Source organism: Euleptes europaea, chromosome 7 (assembly GCF_029931775.1).
Source record: "Euleptes europaea isolate rEulEur1 chromosome 7, rEulEur1.hap1, whole genome shotgun sequence".
Taxonomy (NCBI): Eukaryota; Metazoa; Chordata; class Lepidosauria; order Squamata; family Sphaerodactylidae; genus Euleptes; species Euleptes europaea.
The window spans coordinates 79721890-79740274 of NC_079318.1; the positions used below are offsets into that span (position 1 = coordinate 79721890).

An 18385-nucleotide genomic window follows, 5' to 3' on the forward strand; every position below is an offset into this window, starting at 1 on the left:
AGCTAGAAGGGCGCTTTGGCTCCGCCCATGGCAAGCGACCCACCGATCAAAATCGGTTTTAATGGGTTTCCCTTACCAGGGAAAAAGGCTGTTCGGAGACAAACTAGATCCCATTTTAGTCGAAACTAAGGATAAGAAGAAGGCATTACCAAAAACCCTTCAAAAGGAATACAAAAACCAGACATTTCGCTCTTACCACACACTTCAAAGGTTCAGATCTGACCAACGCCGTGGACAATGGAACCAGAACCGTAGCTCCTTTCGGAGAGGAGGAAGGTTTAATAGAGGTTCAAAGTTCACACCCTATCAGAGCGACAAAGGGAGTAAGCCCAGTCGCCAAACTAAACAGTGACGCCACACTACAGCCGGTGGGAGGAAGGCTAAATCATTTTCAACCACAATGGTCATCCTCCCATCCAGACCATTGGGTCATGAACATAATTACTCAGGGATACAAAATAGAATTTGCTCACATTCCATCAAACAGACTAGTAATTTCACCAGTCTCCAGGAACAAGGACAAACTTCAGAGAACACTAGAAGCTATACAACACTTGATAGATATCAAGGCCATAGAGACAGTGCCTCCATCGGAATGCTCATCGGGAATCTATTCAGTATTCTTCACAGTTCCCAAGAGAGATGGAGGATGGAGAGCCATCCTAGATTTGAAGTTTCTGAACAGATTCATCCCTTTGAGGCGTTTCCGGATGGAGACATTAAAAACAGTAACCGAGGCATTACAACCTATGGATTTTCTAACCTCCATAGACCTCACAGAGGCATACTTACATATTCTCATACACCCTCAACACCGTCGCTTTCTAAGATTCCTTTATCAAGGAATTCATTACCAATTCAGGGCTCTCCCCTTCGGATTAACATCTGCTCCAAGGGTATTCACCAAAGTCCTAGTGGCTCTAGTGGCGGAACTGCGCAAACAGGGCATAAGAATACACCCCTACTTAGACGACATATTGATTTGTGCAGACTCACGACAGCAAAGCATACAACACACAAAACTGGTAATAGAAAATCTGTCATCACACGGATTCCTGATAAATTACAGAAAGAGCAAGGTAACTCCATCTCAAAGACTGACACACTTAGGAGTAGAAATAGACACACAACAAAACAAACTATTTCTCACAAGAGAAAAAATCGTTCTCATTTCTGCACTAGCCAGAAAGACATATGCCGCCAGATCGTCCAAACTCATGTCCCTTGCCAAATTGCAGGGACACATGGTAGCATGCATACCCACCATCCAATGGGCAAGATTGCATGCCAGACCTCTACAACGGCTCCTCAGGCCGTATCAAAGAGACATACAAAAGAAAAGGGACTTCAACATCCTGCTTACCAAGGATGCCAAAAACAGCTTGCAATGGTGGTCGGACCCAAGCAATCTGTCAAAGGGCCTTCGGTTTATTTATCCAATTCCTCATCAGATATACACGGATGCGTGCACAACTGGATGGGGAGCGACTCTTCACAATCACATAGCCCAAGGAACATGGACCCCACAGGAACAGAAACTCCATATAAACGCTCTGGAGATCAGAGCGATTTACAAGGCCTTACACAGCTTCAAGCAACAAATACAAGGGAAAGACATATTGATCAGGACAGACAATGTGGCCGCAAAGGCACACTTAAACAAACAAGGGGGGTCCAGATCGCTAGCACTACACAGGGAAGTACTTCCGATACTCAGGTGGGCAGAGTCCAATCTAGCGTCACTACGCGCAGAACACATAAAAGGAACAATCAATGTACAGGCAGATTGGCTCAGCAGGGAGACGATCAGCGAGGCAGAATGGTCTCTTCATCCAGACATCTTCCACTGCATCACACAAAAATTCGGAACACCAGTAGTGGACCTATTTGCGAACACTACGAATCATCAACTTCCCCGTTACTACTCCAGGTACATACAGATAGGAGCGGAACAAACGGACGCTCTAACAGCTCCCTGGCCCAAGGGGATGCTATATGCATTTCCACCCCTTCCACTCATACCAAGAGTACTAAGGAGGATAAGGGCGCTGAAGGCACATGTATTGTTAGTGGCACCGTACTGGCCCAGACGTCCATGGTTTTCCACCTTAATTCAGATGTCAAACAACAACATCTGGAAGCTACCAACCAGACCAGACCTTCTAACTCAGGGCCCAGTTTGTCATCCAGATCCAGGATGGTACAAAATGACCGTATGGGAATTGAAAGGGACAGGTTGCATAGATTAGGATACACAGAGGATATAATTAATACCATCCAGGCCGCTCACAGACCTTCAACACAGAGAATCTATAACTCAACATGGAAAGCATTCACCAGATGGTGCAGACGCAAAAACATCAACCCACTCAAACCACGAACATTTGGCATCCTTTCCTTCTTACAGGAAGGACACAGGATCGGGTTAGCCATCGCCACCTTAAAAAGGCAGCTAGCTTCAATAGCCACAATAGTGCCACGAGTTGCAGGCTACAGAATAACCAGGCATCCTCACATAAAATCATTCCTTAGGGGTTTGTCTATAACCGCACCTCCTACAAGACACAGGTTTCCCACTTGGAGCCTACACACGGTTCTCACCGCACTTACAAAGCCTCCATTCGAACCGCTTTCACAGGTTGGGTTAAAATGGTTAAGAATGAAAGTCCTATTTCTGACAGCGGTAACCACAGCGCGTAGGGTATCTGAAATAGGAGCCCTCTCGATACGACCAGGCCTCATTACCTTTCACAAGGACAAGGTAGTCCTACGCCATGACCACTCCTTCATTCCCAAGTGTAATACAAAGTTCCACAGGGAACAAGACATAATCCTTCCATCATTCTGCCCTAACCCTAAGACACCGTTAGAGAAGACTTGGCATTTGTTAGACGCTCGTAGGGCACTCCACATATACATGACCAGAACAGAAAGCATCAGAAAATCTGAATCTCTTTTTATCAACATCTCTCAACCAAAAAAGGGTAAGCCCATGTCAAGGGCATCAATTAGCCGCACCATTTCCTTATGCATAAAAACAGCATACAAGGAAAGCAAACTACCCATTCCTGGAGGGATAACGGCCCATTCAGTCCGAAGTGCAGCCACTTCCGCTGCCTTTGATAGACAAGCTTCTATAGAAGAAATTTGCAAGGCGGCTACTTGGTCGTCTGTGTCTACATTTGTTAGACACTACAAATTAAACCTCTACTCTTCATCCGACGCCGCCTTCGGAAGAAGAGTGCTACAGAGCATATTACAGGACGTCTAACCCTCCCAGGGCGGGGACTGCTCTTATATGTCCCATCATAAAGATGCCCTTTGTCCCTCTGAGCCGAGAAAGAGCCTTGGCTACTTACCGTGAAGGCTTCTTCTGCTCAGAGGGACGAAGGGCATCTTGCCCTCCCTGACGTCCATCAATTGTTCAGTTATAATTATGTTTCAAGGTTATTGTTGAAGTTCACAGTGTACGTAGTTCAAATTACAATTTCGTAAAGTTTAACACATTTCTTAGTTTTCTTCCTACTAATATTCTAAGGCTTGGAAAGTTTTAGAACTGGCAATAGGGGGCGTTTACCCTGAGAAGCCAGGAAAAAATTTAAATATTAAATCCTGCCTCCCGAACTAAGAGGAAAAGGAAACACCCATCATAAAGATGCCCTTCGTCCCTCTGAGCAGAAGAAGCCTTCACGGTAAGTAGCCAAGGCTCTTTCCAGTCCCCCAAGGCGTCATGCCTCCTTTTCCTCCTGGGATGTTCCCTTTGTGGCCCCCCATGGGCCCGTTTCCTCCAGTGCCTGGGGCCCAGCCCCCCAACAACGCAGACAGTGCTTCGGCTGCTCCTTCCACATCAGGGACACAGCCAGCAGGTGAGATGCACTACAACTGGGGTGTATATGGAAGTGCTGTTTTCCCCCCCTGCTAAAAATGGCTTTCAAAGCAACTCACAGCTAGGGCCTTCCAATTAAGAACAAATATGTGCAGTTGTGGAAGGGTGGGATGGTGGTTTTTGGTTGGCATGAGGCGCAAGGCATAAGGGCAGCTGTTTGTCTCTGAGGGCTGGGAAAGAGGGGGGGCAGTCTCCAGAACTGGGTTGCGTTCCCTTCCTTGCCCCAGGAGGGAGTCACAACTTGATGCGTATTGGGAAGAGCAGAGCTCAGCCCCCCCCCCCCCCGAATCCTCAGACTCTGGGAGAGTGTTTGTCAGCTCTCAAAATTTCTTTTCCCCATAGTGTCTATCTCCCTTTTTGCCTAATTCTCTTGAGATCGTGTCTTTGTGAAGTACAGTGTGTGGAATTTGCTAAGTATAACTGCTGTGTGCACAGTTGATGCGCTTCAATGGACCGTGGGCATCCCACAATGCCTTGGCGATCACAGCAGCAACTGTGATTTTGCTCTTTGAGCCTTTTGTGCCATGGTAGTCTAGGATTTTCATTCTTGGAATTGTCTGAAGAAGCCACTGTTTTCTCTCAGCAGAAGAGTAATCCTGCAAAAGATCCAGGGGTATAAATTTCTGGAGGAATGAGTGAGTCTGTTCTCCTGTCCCCCACCATCTTGTGTCCCTCTTCCCCGGTGAAGCTGAAGAGCTAATGTGGTGTAGTAGCTGGAGTGTCTGAGTAGGATCTGGGAAACGCCAGGTTCCAGTCTCTGCTCAGCTGTGATGTTCATTGTGGGACTTGAGCCCCCCACTATCTCACAGCCTAGTCCTGTGTTGGCGAACCTATGGCACGCGTGCCACAAGCGGCACGCTGAGCCCTTTCTATGGGCACGCGTGGAGCCGCCCACCCCACCCCCCCTCGCGGCCTCGACGCCATCTGCCTCCCGCCGCCCCGCTCCGCCTTAGCAGCCGCAGCAGCGCCGCCGCCCCACCCAGGCGCCGCTCCAGACCCGCCGCCGCCCGCTCATGCTCGGCCCCGAGGGCTGCCCTGCCGGCCGCACCGCTACGCCCGCCGAGTCGCCCCTGCCCCCTCCTCCGCCCCCTTGGCTGCCCGTCCCCCTCCTCCGCCCCTCCTCGCGGCCTCGGCGCACGTTTCCGCCATGCCGCAGCCAACTTTGTCGTGGGGGCAACTCGGTGGGCGTAGCGGTGCAGCCGTCAGGGCAGCCCTCGGGGCCGAGCATGAGCGGGCGGCGGCGGATCCGGAGCGGCGCCTGGGTGGGGGGCGGCGCTGCTGCTGAGGCGGAGCGGGGCGGCGGGAGGCTTGCGGGAGGCTGGCGGCGGGTGGCTCTTTTGCTTGGACTTGCCACTGAGATGCACATTTCCCCCATCCAGATTCTCAAAACTGCATGGGGGGGGTTGTTGTCTATTTGTGAAAGGAAGGTTTAGCCTTGGACTTGCCACTGAGATGCACATTTCCCCCATCCAGATTCTCAAAACTGCATGGGAGGGGTTCTTGTCTATTTGTGAAAGGAAGGTTTAGCCTTGGACTTGCCACTGAGATGCACATTTCCCCCATCCAGATTCTCAAAACTTCATGGGGGGGTTTATTGTCTATTTGTGAATGGGAGATTTTGCCTTGGACTTGCCACTCAGATGCACAACTCAACAATAAGCCCCCCTGCAGAGTTTTGAGAATGCAGATGGGGAAAATGGCATTTGTCAGTCATTGCCATGATTTAATTTTATGGATGACAAAGGATAGCACAGTTAGTTCTGAAAATGAAATCCTTAATGTGTGGAATTCTCTGCCAAATAATTTTAAGTCAATGAAAGCACTTGGGATTGCTTTCCTTGCTTTGTTTGGATCATCTTATGCTTGTGAGCATAAGATGTTAATGTATGAGTTGTTTTTTCTAAACTAAAACCTCAGTATTCAGGTTAAATTGCCGTGTTGGCACTTTACGCTGAATAAGTGAGTTTTGGGTTACAGTTTGGGCACTCGGTCTCTAAAAGGTTCGCCATCACTGGCCTAGTCTACCTCATAGTATTGTCGTATGGCTGAAAGGCAGAGGGGAAACTTTATGCATGCTGCCTGGAGCCCCTTAGAGGAACGGCAGCATAAAAATGTTAGAAAAATCCAGGTTGGTAATCTGTGTAGAACCGATAAGGACATTACTTTTTCTAGACACTAGACACTTCTTCAGGTGACTCTGCTGCCCAGATTTGAATGGAAGTATGATGTATGAATAGTCCACAAGCTGCCCATTTTGTCATAGGTCCATGGGGAATGTATGCTAGAGCAGATGCCAACAGTCTTGAGTTGAGCGAGTGCATAATACAGCACGTCAAATGGAAAAGTGTCTGTTTACTCCAGCTTTGAGCTTCCATTTTTAACATCTTTCTCAGCAGGCACTTCAAGGCTCAGTGGAGGTTCAGCGTCTGGATCCGACTCCACTGCCTCTACAGGAACAGTGCCAGGTTTCCCCTTCCCTCCGCCATGGATGGGGATGCCTTTCCCCCCTCTCTTTGGTGAGTGTTGGAAGCTGAACAGCCACTGCTAAGTGAGAATGTGGGAGCGTATTGGCTCTAGCTGGCTATTAAATTGCCAGAAGATGCTGACGAGAGAGGCATCACCAAGTTGGGCAGGCAAAGCCAGTGGGACACAGTCAATATAGCATTGGTTTGGGGGCATAGGAAGCTTGAGTTTAAATCCCCCGCAGAGCCATGAAGTCCACAGGATAGGCTGGGACAAGTCACTGTGCATCAGGTGGAGATGTATAATTTCTGGAATTTTTTGAGGGCTATGGAGGGTTCTGCTGAAAGTTAAAAGAGAAAGTGCCAAAGCAGGACTACAGCTGAACATCAAGAAAACAAAAGTAATGACTAGAGGAGAATTACACAACTTTAAGGTTGACAATGAGGAAATTGAAATTGTTCAACACTTTCTATTCCTTGGCTCCACCATCAACCAAAAGGGAGACTGCAGCCAAGAAATTAGAAGGAGATTGAGACTGGGAAGGGCAGCCATGAAGGAGCTAGAAAAGATTTTGAAGTGTAAGGATGTGACTCTGGCCACCAAGACTAGATTAATTCATGCCATCATATTCCCTATTACTGTGTATGGGTGTGAAAGCTGGACAGTGAAGAAAGCTGATAGGAAGAAAATAGATTCCTTTGAAATGTGGTGTTGGAGGAGAGTGTTACGGATTCCGTGGACTGCCAAAAAAACAAATCAGTGGGTTATAGATCAAATCAAGCCTCAACTGACCCTAGAAGCTAAAATGACTAAACTGAGGCTATCGTATTTTGGTCACGTCATGAGACGACAAGAGTCACTGGAAAAGACCGTCATGATAGGAAAAGTTGAGGGCAGCAGGAAAAGAGGAAGACCCAACAAGAGATGGATTGACTCAATAAAGGAAGCCACAGCCTTCAATTTGCAAGATCTGAGCAAGGCTGTCAAAGTTAGGACATTTTGGAGGACTTTCATTCATAGGGTAGCCATGAGTCGGAAGCGACTTGATGGCACTTAACACACACACACACACACACACACACACACACACACACACGGAGGTTTCTCCTGCTGGGAAAATTGAAAAGCTCTCTAGGGTTCTCCCCAACTGCTACACCTCTAGACTCAAACTGTATAAACTATTTCTGTATGCGTTATTAGGCTACTGTGCTGCTTTGAGATCCAGGGAAGAACAGCATGGAAAAAGTGTAATTGATTATAAGGGAGGGAAGAATTTCAGCACACCTGAGACAGATGAGTCTCCCCTTCTCTAGTCTAGACTCACTTGACTTTACTACTCACTTGACTTGGGAATTTGCTACTCTGAGGGTAACTCTCTAGGTCGGACTTCTGGATGAATGCTGCTATTCTAGCAGGCCCTGTTTTGGAAACTGCCACTAATAACAAAAGCCCTTCCCTTCCATCGCAGTGTTGCCTGATGAGTCCTTTCTCAGTTTCTCCCTATCGCAGATGCCTCAGCCTTTGTTTCCTATCAACCCATTTGAATTCAGCACCCCTGATCTAAGGGCTTCAACACCTTTGTATTCACATATTTCTGAGCAGGCTGACTGACACCTTGTAATGACGCGGTAGCAGCAGCCACTCTCTGGCAATTGTTCTGTGTTCCTTCACACGTTGTCTGTGGCTTTTGTTGTAGCCAGTAGCTGCCCCCGTTGTGCTGTTCTCTCACACAGGGTTCCCTCTTCTCCCCCTCACCTTGCAGGTTTCCCTCCTATGCCAGTTCCGCCCTCGGGGTTTGCGGGACTGACTGAAGAAGAGCTGCGAGCCATGGAAGGCCATGAACGGCAGCACTTGGAAGCCCGACTGCAGTGCCTGCAGAACATTCACACGCTCCTCGATGCAGCCATGTTGCAGATCAACCAGTATCTCACCGTCCTGGCCACTATTGGGTAACTTGGCTGGTTCTTTCTGTCCGTTGGGGCAAAGCAAATAAAAAACAAATGCATATTCTGCAGCAACTAGAAGCAGAATGCTTTACAGTAACTCTTAGTTCCCCTGTGAGGCAGCTTGGTAGGTGAGTGCTGCTCAGTTGGAGTGGTTGATCTGTAACCTTATTTGAATGTCAGTAAGGATTTTTACCCAGCTCGGATTGGCCAGCATCCATGGTTGATTGGGGGGGGGTGTCTTGCCCCCCAAACAGGTGGCTTTTGATGGGTAGAGAATCGTGTGGAGCAAGCCCAAGAAAAGTAGCTGTCTCCCAGTGTACCTACTTCCTTGAACCTTTCTTACAGGAAGATTCCCTGTTTGTACCCACTCCCTATGGAAAGGGGCTGCCTTCATTCTGCAGAAAAACCACCGCATGTAGCCACAGGATTCAGCTTTCCTAAGAAGAAACAATTTTTGAGAGAGGAACGAAGTATCTGGCCTTTATGTTTCCAAAGGGAGGCTTGAACATGTGTGGGCAGCACCTGATGAAATCTAAGAGCTCAGAGGGGTGGTTGAATAAAAATTTCCAGGGCTTTTCTTGCTTTCTTCTTCACATGAGTAGCAGAAGCAATGCAGCAAATTTTTAAGAGGCCAAGCAAGTATGTTTTGGTTCAATTTGTACAGGCTGAATTATTAAGCCCCCACAACCACCTCTGAGCCACACTTGGCTTTGCTTAAGGGGGCATAGCAGTTGCTTTTCCTCTCAGCCTTAATTTTTGAGGTCTGACTTAAATGCTGCAACTGTTGGTCCCTTTTTTCCTAGTTAGGTTTTTCAATGAGACCATCGTTTCCCCATCTGTAATATAGGGACTGAGACAGCAAAACGGAGAGAGATGTTGGTGGGGTTTGGGATGGTCGGGGGTGCGCGTGTCTTCCATCCTACTGGACCTGTACCTGTCTTGCGCAGGACGCCCCGCTCTGTGCCACCACCAAGCGCTCCGGCCACCTCAGCACCCCCTCAGGAGACTGCCAGCACAGAGCCCAGCACCAGCGAACCCACCATTTTCCAGTCTGCAGACAGCACCACTTCAGCAGTGGCAGACCCCGATTCCTCAAGCCAAGCAGGTGGGCAACCGGAGTGGATCCGCATTTTTTTACCTTTGAGATCTTCTAATTTAGGGGCTTTGCTTTTCACTTCTCAAAACAAACTGCACTGCCGCCTCCATCCTGAGCGGTGCCTGTCTGTTTCAGGGGGTGTTCTGGATGGCGTGCGTTGATAGCGTCAAGGGAGGAAGGCCTTGTTTTGTGGCAGAGGGGTCGGACTGTCCGGCAGAAGCTCACGAGGACTAGAAACGTGCTTGATACCTGTGCTTGATACCCGTGAAGCTGTGCGGTCGTGATTGATTCCTAGTTGTCACCGCTGCTACTGTTAACACACTGCCAATGGACGCTAACTAAATATTGCGTGGATGAACAGGAGCCACATGGCCCTTTTGTTTGCATATAGATGTGACAAGATGGGACTGGGGAGAGCTGTGGCTAAGATGAGCAGGGCAAGGCCCCAGAAAGGTATGGCCATCTTAAAGGAAAGAACTGCCTTGATTGATGGGCAGAGGAAATCCATTTCAGGAACTGGGAGCAGGACCCATTGACACCAAAGAAGAAGACAAAGGGGGTGGGGGTGCGGCAGTCGGTTTCAGCCGGCTCAAGGTTGACTCACAGTGCATTCCTAAGGAGAGTTACTCCAGTCTAAGCCCATTGAAATGAATGGGCTTAGACTGGAGTAACTCTTTAGGTTTCAGGTAGCCGGCTCAAGGTTGACTAACCTTCCATCCTTCCGAGGTCAGTCAAATGAGTACCCAGCTTGCTGGGGGTAAAGGGAAGATGACTGGGGAAGGCACTGGCAAACCACCCCGTAAACATAGTCTGCCTAGGAAACATCATGATGGGTCAGTAATGACCCAGTGCTTGCACCTTTACCTTTAGGCATTAAGGACAGATCATTTTGAATGTAAAGGATTGCAGCTTAATGCCAAGGGGTATTTTCTTTGTTGCGACTGACTGCTGTTTTTCTCTCCCCCCCTCCCCAGCTTCATCCCCGGCGGCAGGTGCTGAGGGTTACACAGCCCCATCTGCTCCTGAGCAGGACGACGAGCCCTCTTCTCTGGAGGAGCCTGACACTGCAGAGCTGCGCAGGCGCCGCCTTCAAAAACTGGAACTGCCCTCCTCCTCCTCCTCCCATTGACATCCCTTTTGCTCCTTTCCAGTGAGCTTTGCTCTGTGCCTCAGTTAACAGCCTGACTGATTTCGCCCACCCACCCCCACGCCCTCAGCAAACACAGGAGGAGAGCAGACGGGAGAAACGAGAATTGGACAGCTCAGTTGCACCACCAGGTGCCGACAAGATGCGAGGTTGCTGGGAATGCCGTTCGGCAGGGATGGGTGTGAGGCGGCAGCAGCAGATCTGCCTCGATTTCTAATTCTAAAAGATGGGAGGGGGGAGTAAATCGCCCATCCCTCCATACTGACTGGCCCTGATCCAGTTACTCTCACCAGTGCAGTAATGTTTCCTGCTTCCAAAGTCTTTTTTGGTATCTAGGTATCAGCTGGACAGACTCATAGTTGTGAGAGCAGCGTGCTGAGCTTAGGGGAAGCCCTTCCTCGGATTATCCGCTAAACTGTCTGGAAACTGCCGGCTAAGAGAGCTTCCCCTACAAAAAAAAATCACTCCCCTTGCACCCCTCCCCCAGTTCCTTGAGCTTTCTAGCTCTGCAATGGTTTTGTGTGGACTTTAGGCTTCTTCTCCTTTTCCTGGGAGGAAAGCAGCAGTGACAGACGAGGAGGAGCTGTCTTGGGATGTGTATGTTTCTCTGTCTGCAGGTGGAGGTAAAAATGCAGGCCTTCTCAGGATAGCTGAGAGCAGAACCGCAGCCACCCTCCCGAGGCCTCGCTCCTATCTGCAACCTCACCTGCCTGTGGGGGGGACCCAAGGTTGCACAGGAGGAGCTTGGAATTGCAGCCTGCAGGCTTTGAATTGGCTGTCTGGGCGAGCATTGAAACTGTGGAGACAGGAAGAGATCTTTCCGCTCCTGGCTGCATCCGACCGGATTTAAAATTTGGGTGTGCCCTCTTTATTTTTCAGATTTGTGGGTGGCTTTTCAGTGCAGTAAACCGATGACTTGAATACATTTTCTCCTTGTGCTTCCTTATTCGGCTTGAAAAACAAAACAAAACCAACAACAATTCTGGTGATGTGGGTTAAGGCAAGCACTAGTTAGCTTAGCAGTTTCTGGCATGGTGTTCCCCAAGGGGGGTTGGGAAATTATGCGTGATCTTGAAGGCCCTGCCAAACTTCCTTGACTTCACCATCCTGGTTTCAGGATGGGTCAGGGCTGGCGGGGACTTTATTGATGCAACCATAGGAGCTTCATGGTGGCTGCTCCTTGATTCTAGTTCTGAGAAATCTACTATAGATTGTTGTCAAGAGAAGCCCAGTAGAACTGACTTGGGAACACGCTTAAAGTGTATTCTTGTCCAGTCAGTCCAGTGGAACTCTGGTGTCTAGTTCTATAGAATCCTGCCCAGAGTTTCTAATTAGCCCTCCCAAAAATATATTTTTTTAAAAAATAATTTGGATCTGCCTGCTGCTCAGTGCAAAGGGCTTTTTGATCTAGCTCCAGCGCAGCAAAGCTCAAAAGTTGTTGCAGGCAGTACAGGTCTTCCTCTGGTACCTGAGGAAGGTTCTGGAAAACTGAATTTGACTGTACTGCCAGTGTTAACCCAACTTAGGGTTTTTGGACATAACATTCCCTTTTATCTTCCTGGTGTAGTATGCTTGTATCTCTACCCATTAATGGTGCATATAGAAAGTGCCCAGGATCCAAAAGACTGTGTGTGTGAGACTTCTGCCACAGACAAACCATGCTAGGTGACAAAGTGCTCCCAAGACTTGGAAGAAAGCTGCTGTGACAGTACAAGAAAACCTTTACGTGAGCAAGAAGCCCCACGGAAGCCCAGTGCATGTTCAGACGTATTTGCTAGAGTACCATTGGTGTATGTCTCTCTTGGAACAATGGTTTTATATAAGATGCAATGAAGTCCCTGTAATTTTAATGCCTGTAGGTGTTTATGAGAGGAATTGGGACATGTCTGTGGTGGGGAGGGGCTTTGATTGCTGGAGCCAACAGTGTTTTCTGACTCTGGATTTCCACAGTCTAAGTGGGTGGCGTTGCTTAATCCACTTGTAAGGGTCCCTATATACATGATTGGTAGGGGAAAATGCTATGCACTACCACTTTTGCAGAGAAGGGGGGTGCCTTTCTTACAATATCTTCCCACGTTCCTACCTAAACATTGTTACATTTAAGGAAATGGGAACTTGTTCCCTAAACCCCAGTTGTGTCTCCATTTCAAGTACACCTGCCCTAAAGCTGAGATTCTTGAGGACAGACCCGGTCTGGTTTTCAAGATAGATTTGCCACCTTTTCTTTTTAAAGCCTTGGGGTTTTCTTTTTGCAAGGAAAAGTTGTAGTTTTAAGAGTGGTCAGTTGAACTCTCAAATGCAGTATTAAAATTGGCTTTTTGGCAGCGTAGTGAGTAATGTAGACCTGTCTTCTTGGGCTGTAACTGCGTCTTGGGGTGAAAGGGTAGCCTAGCTTTTCTGTTTTTGTTTTTGGAAGAAGCATGACCGGGGATTGTTCAAATTATTGATTTAAATAAAAGACTCCGCTCAAGGCTTCTGATAAACAACTTTGGTAGTGAATAGAAGGACTCCAGTCTGGATACAGTGGCTTCTTTTGCCCACCTGCCTGCCGTGAGATAGATTTATACCATTTTTGGTCAGGAAGCAGTTGGCAGCCCCTCAGCTAGCCTGTCTCTGAAGCAAAGCTGCTTTTGTAAAAAATGTGATACGTAACTGACTATATCCAGCTGTTTCTGCAAGCACAATGCTCTAGTAAAGAATGTGGGGAACAATCAGTCATTTTTTTCCTGTCCAAAACCACCAACCACCAAACTATAGAGTTCACTCTGAGCAGTGACATGCAAATCTTTCTGTACTTGGCAAGTGCGCTTCGCCTGCAATGTAGCTGTTGAAACACTCTTCAGGAAGCTTTAAGTTTGGCAGCTTGAAACACTTGTAATTCAAGTACCAAGGTGGTGTGTGTGTCTCTCTCTCTTCTCCAAATATATATATATGCAAAAAATCCCTAATTGAGTACATATCAGGAAACTAGCTGACACTGAGTGAACTCTGCTTAATGGGAGCACAATGTGTTTGTGTGTGGTAGCGGGAGGCAACGGGAGTCTTGCCACAGTCTTAAGATGGCAGTGAGGTGAGAAAAATGGTCTCTGCCGGCTTGCTATATTCACCAATCCTGGATTCTGCCATTCAGACCTCATGAGAGTTCTTCCCATTTCATATATTGCACCAGGACCTCTTTACCCCTCTTCTCCAAATTCTGATACTTGAAGTAGATTCCAAGATTGGGGGGTGGGGGTGGGGCTCAATCACTCCTCCTGCCTCTTGGAGAGCAGGCAAAACCAGGCTCTTCCGCCATACACAATGTGGGCCAGGAATGTAACTTGAAACCATCAAGTGGCCAGCAGGAGGCACTTTGTAATAAGGGGGACCTGATGGGGAAGTGAGGAGGCAGAGCAGGCCTCACAGAGCCCCCATTTCATGTTATTTTTCAAGCAAGGGAACAGGCCACCTTGCTCTCGGAAGTGCAGCAGCGCAATTGACCCATGGGGTATCTTTACTCAATCTTGAGGGGCAAACTTTAGATGAGGGAACAGCAAAACTGATCAATGGCATGTGTAGACTTGCATTTCACAGACCAAAAGAGGGAGAAAACTGCATTTGGAGGAGGGAGGTGTGCCTGGGGTGTTGCAGTGTCTTGCTAGTGGATTTTCCCCCCACGGCAGCTGCGCACAGTCAGCCACTGAGCATTTCATTCAAATCAGAAGATAGTTTTTTCACTCTGAGACTTTGGAAGGCCTACTAGGCTGGTTGGAGACTTGTTGCTGGCTTGGAATGACCACACACATACCCATGTTGTTTCCTTCCGCCCCTTCAAAAGGCTTTTGAGTTTATGCAAAAAAAATTCTGAGATCCAAGTGGCCTTTGCTTCACTCCTCCAATGGAGTACAATTAAAAGCGGTCCCTTTTAGAACTGTCTGATTCTTTCTCATCGCTCTGCCTGCAATATCATACTTTTTTTTTCATCGCATGCATTTCAGTAAAGCTCTCCGTCCCTTGGAAAGTTAACTTTACACTCTGGCTCATTAGCAAAAGGAAGTTGTGGCAATAATGGAGGCAAGAACGTGACCCCAGACTACTGTCTTTTTTGGATTCCTCTACTGAGAAATCTCTTTGGCATGGAAGAATTTCTGTGTTGTAAAAAAAGATTGCTCCGTTTTGCACACGGGAGATGCCAAGTTAAAATTTTTGGTTATAGGTGAAGCCCAAAAATGAAATTAAAAAAATACTGATTTGAACTTTTACCAGCAGGGTGCATGGAGCTGTTCTGGGGCGAGTTCCGTTTCCTGTCTTCAGACTTCTGACATCACGGGTGCTGGGCCCAGGGTTTATCGAATGCCAGCACTATTTTTTTTTCTGAGTAAAAGTTGATTTGAAAACAAAGCCCACAGCAAAACAATGTTTGACCTCTATTCTTGCAGCTTTTGTTCAGTTGTATTACATGTGGAGGTGAAGGAAGTTTGGATAACTATTTAATTTTTGTACATACTGTATAATTTTTAATAGCTTCAATTGTGTATATACACAGCAAATAAACTTGCATTGAATACTGAGCTAGACTACTATGCTATGGTTCTTCCATTTTAAAATTTTTATTTTCTTACAAGGTTATAAATAATATTCAACATATATTTTTGTGTGTGTGGTGCTGTGAAGTTGCCCGACTTATGGCGACCCCATGGGGTTTTCAAGGCAAGAGGTTGTTTGCCATCACTACTCATTACATAAATCTGTCCATGTTCTCAAATAATAATCACATAAATTTGTATTCATTTTAGATTTCTGTCCTGTATCATTTGATTTCAAACATAGGGGAGGGGCTGTGGCTCAGTGGTAAAGCATCTGCTTGGGATGCAGAAGGTTCCAGGTTCAATTCCCAGCATCTCCAGTTAAAGGGAGTAGGCAGGTAGGTGATGTGGAAGACCCCTACCTGAGTCCCCGGAGAGCCGCTGCCAGTCTGAGTAGACAATACTTACTTTGATGGTCCAAGAGTCTGATTCAGTAGAAGGCAGGTTCATGTACTCTCTAGTTTTCATATTTAAATATGCTAATAAATTAATGCATAATGACAAAGCTATTATGAATTCAGTAATGCTTTTAAATTTGTTTTTTTTATTAATTACTGCAGCATCTACATACTTATACAAATGGTAATATGTATGCAAGGCACATTTTTTTAGCCAAAGGAGGTTTATTTGCTTATTTATTATATTGAGCCATTTAATGAGATGGCTTGTGCTATTTTGCAACTTGCAGAGGTTGGAGGCCTGGTTGAAGGGTAGCCCGTGCAGACCAAAGACACAGTATAAGAAAGAATCATACATTTATTTAGTTGGGAGTTAGTGGTGTTAACTGACTAGAATTACCCCTTTGCTGACACAGATTTCTCAAATCCTAATCCTATTACATTGCTTATTGGATGTCCCATCTTGTTGATTGTATTGTTTTACACTGCTTATTCTGCCTTGAGTCTCAGTGGAAAAGGCGGACTACAAAATGTAAATAAAACAGCAGTTTGTACTTTGCTTGGATGCACAATGAGCTTTCAGTCCTTGACAGAACAACTGGTGGATGCTTTACCTTGATTTTAACAGTGCTTTTCAGTGGCAGATTTGCCCTCAAAGGATCTCGTTATCAAAACCTAACACAAATGATGATTAAAGTGTGCTGGATCCAGGCATGATCAAGAGATGCCTGCGTGCTCCCACCCCCCTCCATGGCCTTAGCAATGGCACTTAGGTTTATTTTATTTGCAAAACATACACCCCACCTTTATGCCCTCAACAGGACCAGCGACAGATTAAAAACAAGCGTAATAACATTTTTAAAAACCATTGAAGCCAGACAAAACCACGCCAAACCAAAGCTAAAATACACACACAAAAACAACTCCACAACAAAACATAGGGCAGGAAGGAGGTATCACTTAAGAGAGCATCAGACAAAACAAAGGTTTCAAAATCAGAGGAAGGGGAACCTCATGTTCAGAATATGCTGTCATCTCTGGGCTCAGGTGTTGAGCTGCAGGTATTTTTCTACAGCTGATAATGTAGTGCCAGGTGGCATTTTAGCAAGTATCAAAATTTTTTCTAGTCTAAGCTTTCTTGAGTCAGAGCTGACTTCGGATGCGTGAAGTCTGGGGGTGACTCCTCCTCTCTGCACTTAACCAGGTTACCCTGGAGCTTTCAAGGGGGAGACACCGTATTCCAGGGAAGTTCCTTGCCCCGGTTGGCTGGCTGATGGCAGTTCTGGGCCTTCCTGGGCTGGCAGAGATGTGGGAGGGGATAGAGAACCAACTGATGCTTCCAAAAGCCATCAGCCAAACAGCAGCTCCTTAAAAAGCTACAGCCCATGTCTCTGTTCAAGGTGTGGGCACGTCCTGTTCCAGCTGTTGCTAGGGTGGTGGTGCTGGGAGACATGACCTGCCAAAACCTCTCACAAGGAGCAGCTCTCTTCATGAGCAGGCAAACAGCCCTGACCTGGTGAACACTCAGAGCTTCTGACTGTGTATGGGGGGCTCAAAACATGTAGACCCAGTAGCGGGAGGCATGGCTGTGCTCTTGGTCCAACAAACATGGGGGGGAGAAAATGGCTGCCTTGCAGGCGAGTCCAAGGGGAAGGCACAGGAAGGAGAAGGTAGAAACCTGCCCAAACTGGATGGCTTCCCAGCCCCCCTGCAATAACTTCACAGCCCCCCAGGGGTCTCCAGTTTGCAGCTGGGAGCCACTATTTTAGAAGTTTTCAAAATCGAGCCCTATGTAGTTGCAAAGACCATTAATGTGAATGCACAGGTGACCAGTCAAAGAAGCAACCTGATTATATCCATATGTACTCCATTGTGGCTTAAACAAGGCCCTAGGTCATCTCCCATCTTGCTTAGTTTTGCCAAAGTTTTCTTTTAAATGATGGCCTGGTCAGGCTACAGCCAGAAAAAGATTCTTGGTTTCTTAATGGCTCTTCCCCATTTTGTCTGAAGCTTTTCTCCTACTGGGATCAGTTTCTGAAATAGCGATAGATTCCCAGTTCTGAACATTTATGTGCTTACGAGGTTCAGCCAAACAATCCTTTCAATTTTATTTTTATTTGGCTTTTCCTATAAGAAGCTCAGAGCAGACTATGAGTTTCTTTTTCACTCAATTATATTTTCAGGCTTGCTTCAGTATGTAAGGCTGAGAATGACTATCCCCAGCCTAGTGAGCTTTTAGGAGTGGGTAGAGATTTGAACCTAGGTCGTCTCAGCCCTAATCCAGTGGTCTAACTACTTTACCTATTAAGTTGTTCCTTGACTTTTGGTAAGTATATTCTTATTTTTTTCCCTGCATGCTGTGAAAGAAGATGGAAGAATGCTAATTTAGAAGTTGTAATCTACAGTATAGGGGAACATTACCCATTAGAAAGCATTCAGAAGTAATAAAGCAGATTAAAAACCAGTATTTTAAAACCCTGTCTTATAATGCATTTTACTTACTCTAAACGATAGTGTGTCATTTTAAAATTTCTCCTTAAATGTCCAGGGGTTTTTTCCAGAGGAAAAGTCATCTGTCAAACTCATTTCCATGAAGGTGACTGATAGAACAGGTTTAAAATAAAAGGAGCATGAGAGATCTCACAGCTGTACATGTTAGATCTTCCGCGTACTGTATGGTGATGTGGCCTTGGTTGCTATGGTAGAGGGTTTATCTAATTTTGCTGTCACTACTTACATAAAGCACCTTGCATAAAGCCCACAATATTTAGCATTTATTTAGATACAATATTTAGTATGCTTGTTTGTGTAGTATATAAATGGACATGGTGCTTTGCAGAGTTTGTGAACCAATAGTTTCTTTTGCTGTGGCACTGGAAATACA

General features: G+C 46.7%; 1 protein-coding gene across 1 annotated transcript in view; it reads left to right on the forward strand.

The window, feature by feature from the left end:
- Window positions 1-10520, forward strand: part of SYVN1 (synoviolin 1) — a 34370-nt gene extending 23850 nt beyond the window's left edge. Inside the window, exons 12-16 of the mRNA XM_056852657.1 lie at window positions 3717-3866; window positions 6280-6402; window positions 8112-8298; window positions 9243-9400; window positions 10366-10520. Of these exons, the coding sequence (XP_056708635.1) occupies window positions 3717-3866; window positions 6280-6402; window positions 8112-8298; window positions 9243-9400; window positions 10366-10520 (773 nt within the window). The remainder of the gene's footprint in view (window positions 1-3716; window positions 3867-6279; window positions 6403-8111; window positions 8299-9242; window positions 9401-10365) is intronic.
- Window positions 10521-18385: the final 7865 nt, after the last annotated feature.